The 22,440-nt window shown below is 43.4% G+C and overlaps 2 protein-coding genes across 4 annotated transcripts; one reads left to right on the top strand and one right to left on the bottom strand.

The window, feature by feature from the left end:
- The first annotated feature begins 1,641 nt into the window (after positions 1-1,641).
- sec16a (SEC16 homolog A, endoplasmic reticulum export factor) lies at positions 1,642-18,628 on the top strand. Of its 3 annotated transcripts, none has more exons than XM_020082094.2 (31): positions 1,642-1,777; positions 3,343-6,824; positions 6,911-7,059; positions 7,225-7,313; positions 7,446-7,569; positions 7,947-8,145; positions 9,044-9,230; positions 9,343-9,485; positions 9,752-9,813; positions 10,335-10,473; positions 10,595-10,837; positions 10,931-11,028; positions 11,315-11,396; positions 11,531-11,648; positions 11,753-11,864; positions 11,957-12,062; positions 12,170-12,310; positions 12,407-12,520; positions 12,984-13,182; positions 13,292-13,752; positions 13,843-13,887; positions 14,032-14,196; positions 14,291-14,383; positions 14,471-14,527; positions 14,636-14,747; positions 14,906-15,043; positions 15,142-15,224; positions 15,574-15,645; positions 16,049-16,108; positions 16,963-17,031; positions 17,166-18,628. In XM_020082094.2, exons 2-31 carry the CDS (start codon positions 3,417-3,419, stop codon positions 17,238-17,240), a joined length of 7,143 nt encoding a protein of 2,380 aa, XP_019937653.2. In that variant the 5' UTR covers positions 1,642-1,777; positions 3,343-3,416; the 3' UTR covers positions 17,241-18,628. The 3 variants fall into 3 exon arrangements, with proteins under 3 accessions (XP_019937653.2, XP_019937655.2, XP_019937654.2); XM_020082095.2 differs by having other exon boundaries at positions 1,714-1,817; XM_020082096.2 differs by lacking the exon at positions 16,049-16,108.
- A 728-nt stretch (positions 18,629-19,356) lies between these two features.
- Positions 19,357-22,301, bottom strand: LOC109626556 (uncharacterized). The gene is made up of 6 exons (XM_020082615.2): positions 21,922-22,301; positions 21,720-21,834; positions 20,787-20,899; positions 20,490-20,589; positions 20,280-20,398; positions 19,357-20,192 (listed from the first exon to the last, which is right to left on the bottom strand). Exons 1-6 carry the CDS (start codon positions 22,004-22,006, stop codon positions 20,083-20,085), a joined length of 642 nt encoding a protein of 213 aa, XP_019938174.1. The 5' UTR covers positions 22,007-22,301; the 3' UTR covers positions 19,357-20,082.
- Between the last annotated feature and the right edge of the window lie 139 nt (positions 22,302-22,440).

The following is a 22,440-nucleotide window of genomic DNA, read 5'->3' on the forward strand; positions in this document are numbered from 1 at the left end:
CTCCCAGCTGTCCAGTTTCAACATGTAGCTGTGTAATCTCTTGATTTTAGACAAGCCTACTCAACATAATCTAACATTCACAGAATTTGTCAGATAAACAATATCATTTTAATTTTGTTTATTGAGTATGGTATATTCTTCCAACACATTTGTTTTTGGAAAAAATTTTCCTCAGAATCACATATGGTGGTCCAGGTAGTATTTGAAAAATTACTCCATACAATCCATAGTCTTTTCAAGGTGCAACATATTACAATAAAGTAATTGTATCACACCAATTCACAATAAATCAAAGTTATAGTTTTGAAGACTATCTAAGATTTATATTTAGTTAAAGTTTTAGTTACTCTGTGTAACATGGTTTATCTTCAGTGAGAATTAATCATATGTGTATGACACCATACTGCCCCCCAGTGGACACAGACCATGTCGACATTGCATGCACTCGTGCAACGGGGTTAAACGCCATAAAGGGCCTCCAAAGTAATCGGAGAGCAATTAGAGAAAATAAAACATAGTGGGAGCCAGTGAGAAGAAGCCAAAACAGGAGTAACAGTAGTTACGTGAGAGAAGGGTGATGATAAACCTGCAGCCGATACATACAATATTAAATAATTTACAAACTATGAGCCAGTAGTGTCCACAGACTTTTGTCAACAGGTGCTCTCCCTCATTAATAATAAACTTTCCTATGAACTGCTTTGTAAGGGCTCTTAGTTAAAAAAAAGTCCCCATGACATTAACAAACACTTATTAAATGTTTTATAAGAAATATATCTGCTAATTCCTGCCATTTAATCAAGTGGCCAATAATGTGGCAGCAGTCAGGTCATACAGGTGAGGATCTTCAATTAATGGTCACATTAAACATCAGTGATCTCACTGACTTGCGATGGGTGGCACATATGCTGGTTTGAGTATTTCAAACACGGCTGATCTCCTGGTGTTTTCACGCACAAATGTACTACTTTTAAGGAAAGTGGCGAGACGAAAAACATCGAGTGAGAAGCAGTTTTGTGGACTTATTCGATAAGAGAGGACAGAGGAAAAAGGGCAGAGGGGTTGAAGCTGACACAACGACTGAGGTTACACAGACAACCCCTCTTTATGCTCTACACTGTCTACAGTCTAGTGTCTCCTGAATGACAATCATCTCCTGTACAAGGTCAAAATAGGTCGTGGACAATCCCAGAGTATTAAAGCTATCCACTGTTTAGTGAGTATTTGTTGCTGGCTGTAAATCATCTCGTAATACAACTTTGCAAGCTTTTACATGTGCAGGTGATATTTTTTGTATATTTCCCAGCCTTTCAGATAATATTATGAACCAGAGGCACCTGTTTACGCACCATGTCACAAAGCAAACATCTCAAACTGTTTTCATGAATATGGAAATGTACTTCAGAGGCCTCACCCAGCCACCAGAGCTGGAGCCAGTAATGCACTTTTGAGATGTGACTGAACAGGAGATCTCCAGCGTGAAAAGCCATGTGATAAATCTGCAGAAATGATGGGATGCAATAGAGAATGTAAGAGGAATGTTTTCAGAATCCACAGCATGAAGTAGTGAGGCTGGGAGCAAAGAGAAGCCCTGATCATCATTAGCTCGGATGCACATAAATTCATGATAAATACAGTGAATGAACCTTTTCCCCAAGCTCCGCCCTGTGATGACACCGTGGTTGTTTGGCCCGTGACGCCGCTTGTACACGTAGCCTAGTAGGATGTGTTCATTGAAGATGGTGGCGCCGTGTCAGACTCACTCTGCTGCACATTTGTAAGAATTTATTTTGATCTGTACACATTCCCGGCACTGGGTAAGAGGAGATATACACCTCCACTAACGATGTTTAACCCTCGCTGCTGCAATCTGGTGTCCGCGGCAGACCTGGAACTGTTATCCTTGGAGTTAGCATTCGGCTAGTTAGCCAGCGGTGCTAACTAAGCGGCGTTGCTAACGCTAGCAGGCGTTGAAACGGTTAAAATATGCCCGACGAGGGGCCAGTAACTTGTAACTGCTCATTTCTGTGTTGAATGTGTGTGAAGGGATAGGTTACCGGTTGTCGGGGGGTCTGCAGAGGTCCTGGCTTCGGGTGAAAGCAGGCGACTGGGTTTCTGTTTTGCTGGGTCTGGCAGAGCAGTGTGGCGTTACCGTTAGCATCCTGGACCTTTCCTCATAGCAAGTGTAGCCTGGACTCAAAGTCGCGGCAGACCTAACAGAGCCTCTCGTTTTCCAACAAGTGTCGCACGATAAGCAGAAGTCTGTGTCTTGTTTCTCTTTGGGCTAACGCTGCGAGCTTCGCTTCGTGTTGACCTGTCAGTGAGCTGGGACATTGGCTTTGCTAACGCTAGCTCCGGGTAGTGCACCGGTTGTGGGTAAAAGTATTACCCAGAGCGCTTGATACGCTCCGGGATCACGTTAGGAGAGTCCATCCGGTTAAGAGTTGCCGGTCACCCAGCACTCTCTGTTGCCGAGTTCCCTTTCCTGGCTTGTCGAATGATCATTTGCAGCCGGCGTTAGCTGCGCTGAACTCCGCCACTGACAGATCCACAGTGTCGGTGTGTGACAGTCAGCTGTCAGACCGTTTCGTGTGCTGTGTGTGCGGCTTCTTTATTTAAGTGTCACCAACAACTAATGTTACCAAAGACAATCGCAAGTTTGTTCATTTACATGTATCATCAGCAAGTTCCTGTTCAGAAAGTTCAATCGTAAACTCAGTGTTAGGCTAATCTCCATCAGGTGAGGTGTTTTTACAAAATACAATAAACCACACAGAAGCCACCACATTCAAAATTACCTCTTAAAGCTGTCTCTTATCAAAATGAAGGTGCTATTTAGATAAGTGAAGAATTTCTGATTTGATTTTTGATTGTCCTCACTCATTTTAAAATTGACCTTGCTGCAAAACAGCTGCATCTATTTCAATTGTATTAACTTAAAATAAGATTTTGTATTTTTTAAATTAAAAAAACAAATCAACTTTGATATTGAGGCAGTATTTGTCTCATTTGTGTTTTAATATACTTTTCATTAAAGATTTACCTCAACGTTGTCTTCTAATTGCTTGAGTAAGATAAGTATAAAGCATTTGAGGTAATACCATATGACTCATAGTGTGTCATATAATCAAAGTTGGCATTCATTACATTTGGTCAATTGTGTTCTGCCAAGCATACTACTTAATGTATTTATCTCTAAGATAATATTAGAACTGTCGTAGAAATTGCCACGTTGTATCGCTCATCTAAAAAGGATCTTGGCTTATTATACAAATAAAGGTGTGGTGAAGTCCATCAAAGAGCTTTTTGTTTACCACTTCCTCTTTCCTTCCTTCTAACCAGCGTCGCCTGACTTCAGTCTCTTCAGTGACATCAACTAGTGTGACCTGGTCCTCGGACCTGTGAGCTCTGCAGCCATGCAGCCCCCTCCGCGGACTGGACCTCCAGGAGCCTCTGGCCCTCCTCCGTCTGGGCCCAATATGTTCCGCAGGACCAGGCCTCACAAGCATACAGCAGCAGCTACTGCCACAATGCCACCTGCGACCCGACCCATGACAGACCCTTTTGCTTTTGTCAGAGCTCCCCCTCCTATGGCTGCAGGTGGTCTCCCAGCAATGCAGAGCAGTAACCCTCCACCCATGCAAGCCCCACCTAACACCATGTACTCTCAAGCTGGTGGAGGTCTGCCTCCACAACCACAGACATTGGAGGATGTCCCGGCTGCTCCATATGGTCCCCCACCATCCTCTGTGCCAGGGGTGACGCTGTTCAACCCTCACAGTACAGCATCCCCTGTTGTTTTCCCAGTTCCAAGTACTGAAGGATATGCATCGTCGCATACAGAGCAGGGCTATTTTAATTCAAGAGAACAGACACCATCCACAGCCGCAGAGCCTGTCTTCTCAGCCCCAGCGCCTAGTCAGACACCATTTAACCAGGATTTTCATGCACAGCCAACACCTCAGCCTGTGCCCTTCCAGCCAGTTCCTCCCAACACCTCCTCTTCCCACTGGGCCCCTGATCATGGAAGTCGCCCTCCATCAGTTCAAAACTACTTCCAGCCTACAAGTGACCCTCCACCACAACCTTTTACTATACCTCCACAGCCCCAGATGTACCCGTCCCACGCCCCATCGCCCCATCAAAGCACCCCAACCCCTCCACCACAACCTTTTAACATACCTCCACAGCCCCAGATGTTCCCATCCCACGCCCCATCGCCCCATCAAAACACCCCAACCCCTCCAACACAACCTGTACATCCCCACATCCAGGCTCCTCTTCCTCCTCAGAACCTTGTAAGGCCCCCTAGTTCTCAATGGCCTGACCCAAACGCACCCCAGCAGCATAATTCACACTTCCAATCTCAAACCTACTTTGCCCCCCAAGACTCTTGGTTCAACCAACCCACACAGGACTCAGGTTACCACCAAATGGGGACTGGCCCTGGTCATTCTCAGCCCACACCTGACTCTGGTGGAGCTCAACATGTGGCCAGTTTTGAGCCTGGGCCAAGTTCTGCCCCTCCCCCAGTACCATACCCTCAGGAGTCTGGTACACTCTCAATGTTCTTCAAAGACAATGATGTGGAAAATGAGGAAACACTGGCTGGAGACAGAAATAAGGCAGTGAATGGTATTCCTGGATCCTTTCAGCACCACGACAACCCACAAACCCACAGTGGCCACACAGATGCCCCTTTGGATTATCAAGGAGCTTCTCTTCAGGATCATTCACATGTACCGTACATGAATGATGGCAATCATTCATCACAGAAGCCCCCAGATTCTCACTACGACCATGTGGAGAATTTGGAGTGTGTTCCGAATCAGGAAGTTTTACCCAGTGAAACTCATGGTAGTCCTGCTGCTAGTGCAGTACATGATGTCGACCTGTTCGAAACCGGGCCTAACCTGGAGACTCCAGATTCTGTTCCAAGACCAATGAGATCTGCCAGTGTGTCATCCAACTATAGCAATATGAGTCATGGAAGTGGGACTGGCACCCGCCGGCACCAGGGAGTAGTAGGTACCTTTATTCAGCAGGAAAGCCCTCGTCTTACTGATGATGCTAACCTGTCTGCTGCTACTGGAGGTTACTTTGAGCAGATTGACAGTTCTCCAGCTGGGGATATGGGTGCAAGACAGAACTCCCTGGAGCAGATGTGGCAACCCACACCTAGCCCTCCCAAACCAACTGGCATCTTCCAGGCAAGTGCTAATAGCTCTTTCGAACCTGTTCGCTCCCATGGGGTTGGGGTACGTCCTGCTGAAGTTGATATGGCTAAAATTGTAGCAGAGGGGGGTGCAGATTCTGCACCAGGCAACCTGGAGCAGCCACCAGATAATATGGAAAATATTTATGGCACAGGACACCCCTTGCCTCCTGGGCCTGGAGTGGGTGTACCTCACCCGCCACACCCAGTGGTTCATTCCCACTCACGACCTTCATCCCGTGCTTATGGGGCGAGTCGGCCCTGTGAAAGCCCTGCCACTACTCTGTGGGCACAGAATGATCCTGCTAGCTTGGGCGCTAACATCCTTTTAGCCCCTGCCGCCCCAATGGTTCTTGCTCCTTTACGAGAGCCCAGTGCTGATGTTATCCAACCTCCAGAGGATGGTCCCCTGGACCTCCAGGCTTCCCAGAGAGTCCAGCCAACCTCACAGCAGCATTCAGAGAACCTAGAGAACCCACCAAAGGTGAGTGACGCAGAGACAGCTGACTCTCAAGGCAACATGGGATATGCGTCTCTCCTGGTGGCTGATTCACTCCACCAACCTGTTTTGATTGCCCCGCCTGTATCTAATTATAGTGTGATTTCCCCCAGTACCCAGACTCACGCAGCCAGTCAAAGTAGCCTTAGGGAAACTACCCCACCTGTGAGATCACTCGCACAGGGGCAGGGTGCCAGTGCCCCCCAATCACTTTCAGTAGCCTCCAATCCAAATCCACTGTTTGCCCCTGGACCAGTAAGCTTAAATTCTTCAGCCTCTAACCAGGGCCCGCTCAATTTGGCCCGAGACAACACAGAGGCGGCAACATCAGAAATCACAGCTCCGCCACAGTCTCTGCCAGTCCATCCTCCTCTTTCAAGGGGCCAACCAGACAACCACTCTGCTCTCCAAGTTAATGCACAGGCTTCTCTCATGACTCCTCATGTTTCTAATCATAATCAGCCTTCAAATTATGAACTGCTTGATTTTTCTATGCACCAATCACAAACTCAAAATCAAGCATCTGGCCATCCTTCCTCTCTACATGAGTCTCCACAGTCTAGTAATGGATTTTACCTACAGGTAACCAAAGATGCTCAGCAGGGAGTAAGAATGGAAGGGAATGCCCCTATCCAGACCCCAGCCTCTTTATCCACCCCACAGGTACCGCCAGCTCCCTCCCAAGCAGCTGCAAACACAGAGCCACCACCAATAGAACCTCTTAGGACATCAGATCCTCAGCCTGCATTGCAGGGACAGGGTGGCGATCCTCCTGTCTCACTGAGTGGATCACAACCTTCCCGTGTTCAGTATCCAGCTCCCGCACAGGGGCCTGCTGCAGGGAGTGCTCCTCCCCCTGCTGCTTTATACCCCCCAGGGCCTCGAGGACCAGTACCTGTCGGGGCTTCTCATCCAGCTTCCACAGAGCCACCACGACCACCTTCCTCTGCAGGCAGCCAGCAGGGCTACGGGCCTCCTCCTCCACAGCCGGGACAGATGTACAGTGGCTACTATGGTTATCCTGGGGAATACCCGGATAGCAGAGCACCATATCCTCCTAGCCAGTACCCACCACCACCTGGGGATCCTAGAGCACAGCAATATTATCAAGTATGTGGAACGACTTACACCTACGCTGGCTTGTGAACGATTCATCTATGTGAAGATGCACTACATTGTGTTTTCTTTTCTCTCAGGATGGTCAATACAGGAGCCAAGCTGATCCTTGGTATGGCAGGTATGACGGGCAGACCCAAGCTTATCGGGACCCAAATCAGTACAGAGAGCCTCAGCCAGAGCGACCCAGCTCCAGGGCTAGTCAGTATTCTGACAGGCCCTCATCCAGGTCAGTGAAACAGTTCCTCTGCTTTACATTTGATGTACTGCACATAAAACTACAATATTTTCATTTTAGTCATTCATTTGTTCTTGTAGATTCCAATTTTCTTACTTAAGATAATTTTGTGAACTAGGTATGAATCTCATCTTTTTTGTTTACTATCTCCCATAGACAAGGCTATCCTGACGATTACAACAGAGCCAACCAAAGTGCCTATAGTGAATATTATGCAGATTATTCCAAAAACTACGATTACAGAGGTATGAGTTGAAAAACGGTGTGAATCCTTTACTGAAGATGTTGCAAAAATAAAAAAGATGAATGTATCCGTGCATTTAAATAATTTTTTGACATGAATCTCTTTTTATCCTCTCCATATATTCTGTGAAAAGGATACAACTATGGGCAGTATGACCCTCGATACAGAGGATACTATGATCAGTCCTACTGGTCTAATTACGATAACAGCTACAGAGGCAGAGACAACTACTATAATCAACCCGTGTATCCTGCCAGGTATGCAGAGAGAAGCACCACTCACAGTGACCGCTATTACATTAAGCTAAATCTGTCAGTAATTGTGTAGAGCTATGTAAGGTGTTAGCTGTAAACGGTGTCATAAATGACAAGTGCTGTTAAACTTGTCATTTATGTGTGATTATTTATATATATACATATATATAACTCATGTATATGTATGTCTGACTAACACATTTCAAACAGAATTCTATGCTTATCAAGTAGTCTGTTAGATGTTAGGCAGTTTTGGACTTGAAATGTTTGTGTTTATGATTGTTACCTTTATGATTTTGTATTTAATGCATGCTACCTAGCAACTTGTAGTTTTCACAGGATGTGTTTGGATTCACAAACACTTAACACCCCACTTATAGGAAAGAAGGCTATGAAGACCAATGGCGGTACTATCCTGGTTACGATCCCAGCTTTGATGAGGATTACCAACGACGTGGAGAAATGTATGCCGATGACTTTGATCGACGCAGCGTCCACAGCGAGCAGTCAGCACACAGCGTGCACAGCTCTCAAAGCCACCACAGCAGACGAAGCAGCTTCAGCTCAAGGTCACAACAGGTAAAAGTCTTCATGTGAAACTATTATTACCTGTTCTTATTATCTTGTGTCGTTTTCAGACATGACCTCGGGTAAAATTGCCTGCTGTGTTCACACATCTTCTCCTGGATTTCTACTGATGTAATACTTGGAAGTCCGGCGAATAAAGTCAGTGAAATCTCCGGAGAAAGTACAGAGGAACTGCAAAATCCAGTGCATGTCTGAAAACATGGAGTTTGGAGTTTCTTCTTTTACTTCATTTTAGCTTGATTTTTACTACTGTTAATCTTGCCTTTTAAGTTTTACATAGAGCTTGTCTTGTTGAAGATGTTCCAGTGCTCTTAAATGCATTCATGGGCAGGCTGCGGATTCCTCAGAAAAAGATAAAGACAACATTGTACAGACTGCCATGAAGCCGACTGTAAGACATTAAAATGACTAAATTTCAGTGTTCTGATAATCATGGTTTGGATGAGCCTTTATTCAGATTTTGGATCTTGTGTGTTAAAGTGCTCATAAGAAGTTGTACGGTTTATAGATTTTGAGCTGTGTTTACCGCATGGAGTATTTGTGAATTTTGGATGAGAAAAGAGTGGGAATGTGTTAATAATTAATTGCAGAAGAAACACATTTTCCCTCACTTTTTTCAAGGTTAATTTTTGCTCACCACAAGAACAGTTTAGGCATTTCTTTCCCTAGATTTGTTCTTCACCCCCTGGTAGCATCTTATCTGTACTATTAGTTATGCTTGTAAGCGGTCTCATGATCCCTCCAGCTTCTCAGTTGCTTCATTCATAACACTTTCAGGATGAAAATCCATGTGGATATGTTACTTGTGTTCGGGAAAGTAGGCTGATAACGGCTGCATTATGCTCCAGACTAACACATAATTGTCTCTCTCCGACTTCCCTTACTGCAGAGCCAGGTATACAGGAGCCAGCCTGACTTAGTGTCAGCAGTCTATGACACCACAGCCTCCACTCTGGCTGTGGACTACTCTTATGGACAGTACCCAAACCAAACTGCTGATGCGACACAGAACTACAGCCAGTACCTCTACCCCTCTGAGTTCCCTGCAGACAGCACATGGATCACCCCCGAGCAACGTAAGGAGACAATTCTCAGCCTTTTAAAGCTGAACCAATCACTAAATGTTAATAGAATCTTTATCAGAGATCAGTCAAACACTCACAGTCTGATTCTTGTTTTTCCCCTCAGCCCCCCCTCGTCCTGCCACCCCAGAGAAGTTTACCATACCCCACCGCTGTGCCCGCTTTGGACCTGGTGGTCACCTGGTTCAAGTTCTGCCCAATCTCCCCTCAGCTGGACAGCCAGCTCTCGTTGATATTCACAACATGGAGGTACGTATTTAACGGGTTACACTCCAGATTCTTTAATGTAGTTTTTCTCCATCCATGAATGGACAGGGTGCACATGTTACTGTGATTTGATGTCATATGTTGTGAACTATCATCAAGTGTTTAAGTATGTACAGGGTGAAAAACTGAACATGATAGCTTTCCCTGTGTTTTTCCCCCCAGGGAACTTGCTTGACTTAACCTCAGACAGTTCAGCATTTGCACAATGTTTAAGTAAGTCAAATCTCAAACCACATTTGTGTTTGCAGACCATGCTGCAGGATACCCGGGATCAAGCGGAACTACGGGCCTTCCCTGGACCTCTTGTTAAGTAAGTGTACTCAACCCTTTGTATGTTTTATAAACATCTCAGAGACTAACATTTTATGGCAGCATTCTATATTTATTCTATTCCAACAACTCCAATTAAAATACTAAAACCAGCAATGTATTAGTTAATCTCTTGACACTTGGAGCCTTTCCAAGCCTGTCTGTTACACTAGAAATGTTTCATCTTTAATTTCCTAAAATAGTTGGGACAATTTATAGCAAACATACTTAAACAAGAGTTGTAAGTCTGACTATTTTTAGCTACAGATTTTGCATTATTTATGGCAGTATGACAGTGTGTGGGATTGGTTCAAGAAAACTTCAGTATCCAGTATTTGTTCTGAAGGAGAATTCTTAGTAGTTCTTTAACACTGGAGCTCAGTGGCGTAGATAATAAGGCCATGTCAGTCTTTGACAATACTTATAATACAATAAGATGACAAAAAAGAATAATACAGAATATCATTTAACTCTCTCTTAGTCACTTCCAATCCATCTTACTTCTTGCATTCTGTCCATCAGGGAGGAGACCCATAAGGTGGATGTTATAAAGTTCTCCCAGAACAAAGCACTGGAGTGTTCTCGTGACAACAACCTCTTGGACAGGGACTCTGCCTGTCTGCTCTGGGACTTCATCATGCTGCTCTGCAGACAGAATGGGGTAAGACTGCAGACATAACTAGAAATCTGTCAGAAAGAGAATTAAAACGGAAAATGTTTCAGCGTTTTTGCATGGAACCATATTTTTTCATCATCCTAATCTTTATCATTTGGTTCTCAAGACTGTCGTGGGCACGGACATCGCTGACCTCTTGCTGAAGGAGCATCGATCTGTTTGGCTGCCGGGCAAGAGTCCGAATGAAGCCAACCTGATTGATTTTAATAATGAACCACTGGCGCGAGCTGAGGAAGAGCCAGGAGCCGGACCACTCTCCCTCCTGTCTGACACCTTCATGATTGTCCCAGAGAACGTTGGCAAAGAAACAGAACGATTTAGGGAGCTGCTTCTGTTTGGCCGCAAGAAGGTAAAAAAATGTCCTCTTTATATGTATTATTGTCATTTAGTTTTTTCTTTATCAGTGAAATCTGACATGTGCTCTGCTTTGTCTATGGAATAGGATGCACTAGAGGCCGCCATGAAGGGAGGTCTCTGGGGCCATGCCTTACTGTTGGCCAGTAAGATGGACAACAGGACACATGCACGTGTCATGACAAGGTAAAGTGCCAGCGGTATAAAGGCTTGTGGCTCATAAAACAATTAGCATCTTTATCCTGCTCTTATTTGAATTCAGTCTATGGTGGTAGTGGGGGTGCACATGTGGTCTGACTGCATGAACTTTATGGACAATAACAGCAGTGCATTAGCAAGCCTGATGCGAATTGCATTGTCAATAGTGCTCCACACAACTATGCAATGCAGTGCTTGAGAGATCGGGTCACAGTCTAGATAATTAATGGTTAACACAGATAAAACATTGAATTTGTTTGTCTTTGTTGTTTAGGTTTGCCAACAGTTTGCCCATCAATGACCCTCTTCAGACAGTGTACCAGCTGATGTCTGGGAGGATGCCGGCATCAGCCACTGTAAGTTCTAATTTGCCTTTCTCTCTTTAACACCCACATTGTTCTGAGGAAGTTGCTTTTTGTTTGTGTAGTTATTTGTGGGTTGTTTTTTTTGTACTTTTTTAATAAATAAGCCATATGTTGTGTTCATGTAGTGCTGTGGTGAGGAGAAGTGGGGTGACTGGCGCCCTCACCTGGCCATGGTGCTGTCTAACCTCACACACACCATGGACCTGGATACCCGCACAATCACCACCATGGGAGACACTCTGGGTAGGACTGCATTAAAAGAAGGCAGATACTCACTGCTCTGAATCAAAAAGGACTTTTCATACAAAACCTTACTTTCTATCTGCTCTCGTTTTGTGTGGTGGCAGCTTCCAAGGGGCTGATTGATGCAGCACACTTCTGCTACATGATGGCACAAGTCGGTTTAGGAGTCTTCACAAAGAAGAGCACCAAGATGGTTCTGATTGGCTCCAATCACAGGTTCAAAGCAGAAAATGCACATTTATGAAATTTATAGGTGTTTTTCTTTAAAAAGCCCAACATTTACCCTCATCTTCGTCTCTTCACTTTAGTTTTCCCTTTTACCAATTTGCAACCAACGAAGCTATTCAGAGGACTGAGGCCTATGAGTATGCTCAATCTCTAGGCTCCCAGCCCTGCTCCCTGCCCAATTTCCAGGTAGGTTTTTTTCTGTTTGATTGATTTCACTGCAGCCTCTGCAGATATGTCCACTATGGTGATATTACTGAAGATTAACAAACTGTTACTTTATTGTCTCCTACAAGGTGTTCAAGTTGATCTATGCATGCCGTCTAGCTGAAGCAGGCCTGAGTGCTCAGGCCTTCCACTACTGTGAAGTTATCTCCAAGACTGTCCTCATGCAGCCTTCCTACTTCTCTCCTGTCTTTATTAGCCAAATCATACAGGTATGTTCTAACTCTCTTTCCTGTCTCTCCCTCTGGTACCTCATTTATTCAGTCATCACAGATGTGCAAATATAATTTTATGCTATTTGTTGACAGATGTCTGAAAAGCTGCGGTTCTTCGATCCACAACTGAAGGAGAAGCCTGAGCAGGAGCTGTTTAATGAACCTGATTGGCTGATTCACCTCAGACAGTTGGATGGACAGATCCGGGTGAGGAGGCAGACACATATTCGCAGTCATAGATGCTATAGTAACAACTAGAATTGCACTCATTGGAGCGCATACCGCTGCAATGGCTCAACAGTCGACTTAATTTTGATCTAGCTGCATCAATTTTCAGATGCTCTCAGATATCAGTTCCCTAAATGTGCCTGTTTTTTTTCTTTAAGATCCATGAATAAGTAGAAAAGTGCCATATAACGCAATGTTAAAGAAAGTGATAACAATTTACAAAGGGTTATTTCATAAATATACCTTTATTTGTCTCTAAACTCAAATTCCCATGACAATGATAATTCAAATTATAATAATTTATGGTAATAATAATAAGTGAAAATATGACTGTTTAATTTGATGTGGAACTTGTTGAATTTAATCTTATTTTCATTGTATTTTAAACTTTCCTGGTAATTTGTACCCATTCAACAATTTTAATTTAATACAAAAATTTCAGACCGGGGTGATTACTTACAGTGCAGACAGAGCAACTCCTATACAGTTTGACTGCAGCAGCCCATCTGACTTGGACCAGCCTAGCCCACCTGAACCTTACAGCATGCCACTGGAGATTGATGGCCCCACTCCTGACAACCCACTAATGAGCTCATTGCTGCCCGGGCCTCCACCACAGGGAGTGCAGCTGATGCCTCCAGGTGGGTGTGCGTATGTAATGTGTTTGTGCTCTTGTTGTCTCCATTTTTAACCTCCTGACGGTCAGCCGATTCAAAATGTATCAGATTTCACATCTACTTCTTTTTTCAGCTCCTACCTCCATCCTCCAAGAGGGGATGGCCCCACCTCAGCATTTACCCCCCGGTGATGTGCCGCATTTCTACCCAGTACCTCCCAGTGGACCACCAGGTCAGACGTCCGTCACAGGCTACCCTCCACAGGATTCCGGTTTTGCCCCCCCTCCCTTCCAGCCTCAATCTGAGCAGATAGAAATGTATCCAGGAGCCCATCAGCAGCCGTTTCACCCACCTCCTCAAGTGGGCCAAATGTCACCACACATGCTCCCTCAAGTGCCACATTCACCTGTGCAGATGAACCACCCACTGCCCCAGATGCCTCAGCACATGCCTCCTTCCCCTGGGCATATGCCGCCTGTTGAGCAGCCATACCAGCCCCCACCAGAGATGCAGACTGCTCAGACAATACCATCCTCCCCAACCAGAAACTCCTTCACACCTCAGATGGACTTCTATGACCACATGGCTCACATGGTTGGTTTCTCCAGACACTTGTTATTGCTGTTGTGTTGTTGTTCAAATCATACACAAAATGATTAACCATTGTCTTTCCTGGTGCTACAGGGTCCTGGCAGATCGAGAACTACTTCACAATCTTCAATGCACATGGTGCGTTTGTGTGTCATGTTTGTATCAGAAAAAAAGCATTCAAAGAACCGATGCACTGCTCATCAAAAAAGAAGCTCAGTTCTAGAGGCTTGAAAGAAAGGTGTGTGTTGCCGTCTTATTCTTACCTGTATTTTTTGACTTCAGGTTCCAGGGCGGCGTTCACGCACCACCTCTGAGTCATCCACTCACTCTGTTGGAAGAGAGCGCAGCAACTCAGCCGTCAAGCAGATCTCTCTACCCCCGCCTTCAATTCCTGAACAGCCCCGCAAAGAAGAGGCCAGGAAAGTCAAGAAAGATCCCCCCAAACAGGTTCATATTCACTTCTGATTCACATTTAGTGCTCCAACAATGTTTTCTAGTGTTTGTTGCAATTAGTCTTTTTATTTATCTTTTTCATACACAGAGCGGTGGTGGTGGGGGTGGTGGTGGCTTGCTGAAGTGGTTCTTTGGGAAGGGGAAGAATGAGGCTCACTTGCCAGATGACAAAAACCCATCTGTAAGTTACAACGAGAATATGTTCATGTCTTATTTCAACATTTTCTCTATATCAACAGTTACTGATAAGATTTTTCTCAATTGACAGATTGTGTGGGATGAACAGAAGCAGAAATGGGTGGACTTGAACGAGCCTGAAGAGGAGGTCTGCTATGGTCTTTAAAATTGGTTCACAAGACAGATTATACTACAGATTTGTTTTGAAGTAGACTGACACTGAAATCTAATGTGTGTCTTTTTTTAAATCTGTTAGAGTAAGCCTCCTCCGCCACCTCCCTCTGGCTTCCCCAAGATGGCTCCAATGCCCGGCCCTGCAGGACCCCCAAGCGGTGGTCCGCCTGTCAATATGTTCTCCAGGAAGGCAGGTGAGATGAGGGTTAATTCCTGTGGCCTTTGGCTTCACAAATACCCTATATGACCTTGCATAACTGTTTTGGAAAAACACCAGCTAACTTAATTGTATATCAAATTAGTCACTGTTTACTCAGTTTCTTGCCACTCGGGTGTTTTTCCCTCTTCTCAGGCACCAGGAGCAGATATGTGGACGTTCTGAACCCCAGTAGAACAGCTAAACCGAGTGGATTAGCCCCTGCTCCAGCGGATATCTTTGCTCCTCTGGCACCGATGGCCATGCCTGCTAACCTATTTGTGCCTAGTTCAGGTGGGAGTTATGTATGAATTAAATACATGGAATCATGTAAAATCCCTGATGGCTGCAGAGGAAGTGATTCAATTATTTTTTGTAAATTACTGATATAGCGCCTGATGATCAACAACCTCTAGAGGGCAGTGAAGGAGGATACCAGGAGCAGAATTCCCCAAACACCAGCACTGCTCCTCAGGTAAACCTGACAATCCACATTGTGGCTCTAATGCAGAAAAGGTATTGTCTCTCTCCCTGGTTTGAAACACGGTGGTGTTATGAGCCACGTTCAACCCATAAATGTTTAACAAATATAGTGCTAAATATGATATTGAAACCAGCAATAATGTATTTCATCAAAGAACACTCATATATTTTAGTTTACAGCTCAATAAAGAACATTTATTGTGCAGTATCTAAAAAAACAAACTGTAATTGCTAAAGGTCATGGGAAATGAGGACATTAGGGTTAAGCCAGTCGAAATGAAGTAGAAAGCTGAAGCTCTACTCATCCACATTCTCTTCATTTTGCACTTTAATCTGTTCAGATCTTCAACCCAACGTTGTTACCACCTGCCCCAGAGGGAGCTCCTGTGCCTGATGGCTCACAGTCCGGGGAGGTAAGAGAAACCGTCCCTGTCAAATGTCACTGTAGCTGCCATAGTACCATCATGCCACCACTGAAACATGTTGCTCATCACCTAACAGCCAGTGCGTGCAGTCCGCTTATTTGTATGAATGTAAGTTAATGTATAAAGGGTTGAGAGAACATGAGAATGCCTGCATGTCAACTGAAAATCATGCTAAATGCAGTCTTTTTTGCAAATAAATTGTTGCATTTGCTGTTACAATCTAATTTTGTTTATTTAACTTATCTAACGCTGACTTTATTTGTTTTCGCTCTGAACTGGCGGCCTAGTGGAAACAGTTCTAAACCAATTCATGGGAGAATTTTAACATGGGCTTGTGGTTTGTCTCTTTTGCGTTTTTTTCTACTGTTAATTTCCTTCCTACTGTCTTCAGCTCTCACGTTCTAGCTCAATGAGCTCCTTATCACGTGAAGTGAGTCAGCATTTAAAACAGGTACCTCTAGCTGGACCTCAAATGGTTCACTCTCACCCCTGCCTGCTCACCCACCCAGCTCACTACATCACTAGCAGCACGCTTCACTGTTTGAACCTAATGCTTCACCACCCCACCGACAAACCCAGGATGTCTGCCCGCTCATCTGCCGTCTGTCTCCAGTGTTGTTAACTTCTCTGTGTGTGATGATTAACAAAGTTTACTCAATCAGAGCTGCTGTGATGACACTAGCTATTCTTGCAGCCAAAAATATTTCAGTGTGTATTTGATGGATTGCCATGAAATTCTGTTCATGCAGAAAAGCCGCAGTTTTTTTGGTGATCTCTTGGCTTTTACTGTCGCACCACTTTGTAACTCAATATCTATACCATGAATTGGCCATATGAAGAAAAAGAAAATTCATTCATTCGTAATACTACAAGAATGCAGTATAACTTAATAAGATGCTCCAGATTCCTCATTTTACAGAGGCGACAGGCTGATCTTCTGATATCCTCTAATATGACACATAGCCCAAAATTCTGACTATATTCTTAAAATGTACGACTTTTGAGTCACAGATCAGAGAGTGAAACATGCTGGAGACTGCTGCAGGACGACTCCCCTGATTGTGATCATGGAAGCACATTGCTTCACTAACCCATCAAAAAGCATGCACGCTTACTAAAATAAATGAATTGTGGTTTGTAAAGCTGCCTCACTGTAGAGCTTTGCCATTACGTTTTTCACTTTGCATCTGTTTTATAATGTCGAAACATTCAATGGCATTTGGAGTGTAACCTGCTCTCTGTGCCTGTAGTAGTAGTAGAGAGTAAAAATGCACACACTGTACTAACTCTGTTTTTGCCTTGCAGACTCATCCTCCTCAGGGAGCTCCACCCGCGGGAGGCGTCACCTTTTATAACCCTGCACAGTTTGCACAGGTGAGGATGTAAAAAAGACAATAAATATCAGTATGGATCAGTATCCTGAGGCGCTATACAAGCTCCTCTCATGTTTCTTCTTTTCCGCTTCATTATCCTCTTTCCTGTTTGTTGTTATTACTCTTTTTTCCCAGACAAGTGCGGCGCCAGGAGGTGGAGTTCGTTCTGGGCGTTTGGGCGGTCAGCGCCAGTACCCGGTGTTGAAGTAACATCATCCTGCAGAGAGATTACATAAACAGACTTTGCTGGATGGAGTGATGTCCGACCTGGAACTAAATGAAGCACATGGACGTACTGCTCTCTGTCTTAAGGACCTTTCTTTTTGCCCGCACCTAAGAAGAGCATAAGGTGTCTCCATCTTGTCAGTCTTTGTCAAACAGCTCAATCACTCTGTCGTCTCTTTTGTTCAGTAATTGTCACTGGAGTATTTTAAAAGGCATGGCGTCTCCACGAAGGGCTTTTTCCTGCATCCAAACAGAAAACAGAAAGTTGTATCAACGGTTTTAACACACATAAAATGTTTTCCTTGGATGTATTCACAAACCCCGTGTTGTATGAAGGCATAATTTGATGTACCATGAACATTTCCTTCAAAGCTGTCCAGCTTCCCCTTAAATGCAACACAGAATTAACTTAGTTTTAGTTTGTGTCTTAAGTCCGAACGTCCATGTTTGTTTGATCGATTGAGTGTGATGGATAGACAGGAAGTGGTGATACTATCACATGGGGCTTGTTTGTGTATCTGCAGCTCTTCAGAGTCTGTCTGCTGCAGTTTGCATCTTGAGTGAGAACGAATTGTGTCAATAGCGTGTCGTCTGCTGTGTTGTTTGCTTTCCCTCAGTCACCCTCCAGTAAAGGACGGATTGTTGAATGATACAGGAAAGAGACTCAAACCTGCTTCACAACCTGAGAGTTGGAGGACGTGTGCAGTGTTATGATGCTGCTCGTTTCAGATATTTATTTAAATGTCCTCCCGCCCAACAGCGACTCTTCATTTTTAAAGCTGAGTCGGGGGCTTTCGTCCGAGTCAGGCTACGGTTTCTCCTCCCGAGAAACTTTGACAGTAACAACGAAACAAAGGGGTGGTCTTCAGAAGAGGAGGAATCTGGATTAAACCTGCATTTTAAGTATCGCTAAAAAAGTTAAAAAAAATCTATCCAAATATTTGTATATCAGATTGATTGTATTTATGAGCTGTAGGCAAGATGGTGTGTGTGAGTGTGTATGTGTGTGGAGAGCAACTAATAATAGCTTTGACAAAATGCATTTATGATTCACCAGAGATGACATGGAATCATATTCTGATCATTTGTATTGGCCGCTTCTGCAGACAAATAAATCTTTATCTAAATCGTGAATCAAGATCTAATTGCACTCTGAAGACTTTTTGTCATTTAAATTTACTTTTCATTTTTCATCCCAAGTGTTTTGGATTCATTGATTTTGTTTTTTTTTTATATAGAAATCCACTTCTGATTTTGAAAGGTCCCCTTTTGTTTCAGAGTTCCTCGTGTACAATTCTTGACAAACCCGTAAATAGAAAAAGATGAAAACAAAATGGTAATAAAGGTATTTTGTGCTCTGTAGCACCATGAAATCAATGTGTACTTGTTTGGTTACTGAGCGTTGTGTTTTTGAGAGAAATGACTCATTACATATTACAAATTAAATCTATCTATTGTGTATCTCAGTATCTGCACCTGAGTAAAGTCTAATAGGTGTGAGCCAAACAATGGACTTGCTCTTTTTGTGCAGATGAGATATCAAATATGCATTTATGATCAATAACTGATATTATGATGATGATAATGAAGAATGCTATTGACAGAGGTATTAATTAATTATTGACAGGGAGAGGTGTGGGAGAGGCAGAGCAAGGTAAATCTATTATGAATGGAGGGATGAGACGAGCCTGAGGATCAGGATCATTTGTCTGAAGTGATGGAGGGGGATTTACAGTCACATTACATTTTCTTTATCAAATTCACATTACAATTTAAATGTGGAAGCACCTGTTAACCAGCTGCTAGTCCCAGTTTGAGTCACAGAGTTTATCCATATGTATAAAAGAACACTTAGCAATGTTTGAAAAACCCTAAATGTTGTTTTGAATGAAAAAATACTCTAAAATTTATTTTTGACTATATTTTATGTAATAGACATTTTTTTAAGTTCCATGTTAATGCTTTTTCCCCATTTTAGTGTTTCAGCACACTAACATCAGCTGATTAACATTAGGACAGCTGAGGTGGAGGGACATGTCATTAGTTCTGTTATTTTATCATAAAACAGAGAATCGGACAAACTGAAATTTTAACTTGATGATGGCACTTAATTAAAAAGTTTAGTGATCAACAAAGTCAGTCAGATTCATCAACATTTTGTGCAGGTCCATCAAGAGGATGTTGAGGTATTAAGTTAAAAAAGAAGCTCTACAGAAAAAAATCAGGGGATCAACAAAATCAGTAGCATTTATCCTCTGGAGAACATGAACGTCTACACAGGATTTCATGTCAATCCATCCAGTGGTTCCGTAGTTCAGTCTGAACTAAAGCAGTGAGCCCAACATTTCCATCCATAAAACCACATTTACACAGCTGCTGTGATAAAATGCAGAATAATCCTGTGTATTCCTGTTGGCAACAGACATTTCACCAAATTACAAAGCCCAAGTAGACTGTCATCTTTAACACATGTGTTAGCAACACTAAGATAAGCACTTTATCTTTAAACCACACAAGTAAATCCTTTCATACAGCAAAAGTTTTCATCCCACAACAATGACTCTGATGTCTTGTAGTGATGTCTCGAACTGATAAATAGTTTTTATTTGACACTTGTGTGGCAGTTGTGTTGAGTCTTTTTATCTGAGAAATCACATGTTGGCAAAGAGAGCACCCGTATTAGAAAGCGGCAAAATTGACTTCAATTCAGCTGAAGAGAGGTTTAACGGTTATTTACAGTTGGTCCAGTCAAACCTCCACAATTCAACTTCCTGATCACAGCCTGGATACGAGTTCATCCAGGTCTCTTTGAGTGATGTGTTAAAGTTCATCGTCCAGTGTCCAGAGCTGATTGTGCTTTTTCCACAGCAGCCTCCAGCATCGTGTGGTTGCTGAGCAGCTGTCGGAGAACAGCTGGGTCCATCTCCAGCAGCATCCCTACACAGACAGATAGACCCATGAATTACAAAGGAAATATCATGAGTGTTATGATAATGTCCATAAACATATAATAAACTGAGGAACCTGTAATATCATTTGCATGAAGAGAATCCATCTCCTCCACCAGGGAGAAGAGCTTCTCTCCCAGTTTCTCTGTGTCGTCAGCGTCCGACAAGTCGCTGACGTCTGTCTCCTCGTTCTGCCTGAAGAGAAGCAGCAGGAACGTTATAACGAAGGGTTGACAGTCATTCATTCATTAATACTGACTCTTATGAACAGGAATAAGTCACATACTCCTTTAATGTCTGCAGAGCGACGTTCACCTGCTCCTCCAGCAGTTTGGGATCTGACAGAAGCTTTGAAACTGCTTCTTTGTGCTGCTCCAGAAGCATTCCTGTGGTCAAACAAATATTTTTATATAAATGAATTAATCTATATGTACATTATAAGAGGACAGAGAGGCTAGCAGCTCTGTGGGAAATTAGAAATGTACAATGTTCTAAAAAATTGATTGATTACCTGTTTTATTACTAATTGGTATTTTACCCCACAGCATTCAGTGTTTGTTTAGTCTGAGGACAAGTTTCCTACCTGTGATTTTTTGTGAGTGACCAGTGTTGTAGACGTCCACCAACTCAAATAGCTGCTCCCCGAGAGAGTCAGAGGATTCAGACACATCGTCCTCATCCTTACACGTTACCCTGCTGCGAAGAAGTGAGAATGCACCGTTTTAAAGCTGGTTTACGCACAAATAAATTCTATGATGTGTCATTTTTAAGAACCACTCACACAGTATCCATATATATAAATTGTTCCTTATTCCCCAAATAATACTTTAACCTTAAAAAATGGATCAAATAGCTATAACGATACATATATATGTTTATTTCAATATCTCTTTAATGCACAAATACAGTATACATCCTCATGCAATCATCCTCTCCCACTGTTCTTTATTCAATGTTTCACTACTATTAACATTTCTGTCTGTAGTGAATATTCTGAACATATTTTTCTAATTTATTGCCACTTTATTCTATTTTATATTTTCACATGTTCTCTTGTCTACCTCATTTTGATCTTTGTCAAGATAAGATAAACTTCTGATCCCACACTAGGGAAATTTACTTACAGCAGCAAAGATCAATGGTCAATGATTAGTATTTATATAATACTCGAGGCTGTGTGGTTTTTGCCATTCACACACACACACACAGTGCATCTATGTGCAGCACTTTCTCCATATGGGGACATTGGGGTTCAGTATCTTGCCAAAGGACACTTCCCCATATGGACAGGGGGAAACTGGGATCAATCTGCCAACTTTCTGGTTAGTGGGCGACCTGTTTTACCTCCTGAGCCAAAGTTGCCCATAACAACATCTGCCTTCTGCTTCATCGACTACCTCACTCCTGTGTTGGGAATACATGTGGCTCAGAGATGCAGACTTGTGAGGAGCCCATCTCTGTTCGGAGTGATGGAGGAGGGAGATCACGTGTAGTCACCTCCTGCCTGTTCCAGTACCTTGGATCCTGTTCCAGCTGCAGGGCTCTGAGGGCTTTCTCAACAGCAGTGGTCAGCATGGCCTCGTCCTGCAGCATCTGACTCAGCACAGGACCTGGCAGCTCCAGCAACATACCTGCAACACACATGCAAGTTGGGGGCTTTTGGTTTTTAGGTGTTGTTTTCACTGTTGGATCCTGCTGGTTTACAAAAGTCAGCTCACCTGTGAGTTTCCCAGCAGCCTCTTTGTGTTCGGAGTAAATCCTGGTGTACAGCTGCTCACCAAGCGTCTCCAGATCTTCATCCATCACATCAAGACACTTTCAACCTGGCATGTGGCTTTAAAATGAGCTGCTCTCCAGCTGATGTTCACCTCTTAACAACGTCCACATCTTCCAATCACACGAGCATTATACCACAAAATCGACGCCCCACGCTGCGGATGTTTATTGTCATAATCGTATTACTGCTCGGACATGGATTCGTCATAAAATCTAAAAGAACTCTCCTGTTTGAAAGTTTAAAACCGCAGCTGTTTGGTGTCTGGTGTTTTTTTGACGGTTTCCTGTAAACACCAGGCGCATAGTAATGACGTCAGGATTTTGCCGAGAGAGCCGACGACGTGTTCGTCCGCTGTGTTTGAGAAAAAATAGTACTTCACAGACAGTCATATTTAGTAACTCCACGCAAAACTTCAAATAGAATTAATTAAAAGAGAATAAATATCATATTTGAGTGTTTT

The sequence above is a fragment of the Paralichthys olivaceus genome, chromosome 18 (assembly GCF_024713975.1).
Source record: "Paralichthys olivaceus isolate ysfri-2021 chromosome 18, ASM2471397v2, whole genome shotgun sequence".
In the NCBI taxonomy this organism is placed as follows: Eukaryota; Metazoa; Chordata; class Actinopteri; order Pleuronectiformes; family Paralichthyidae; genus Paralichthys; species Paralichthys olivaceus.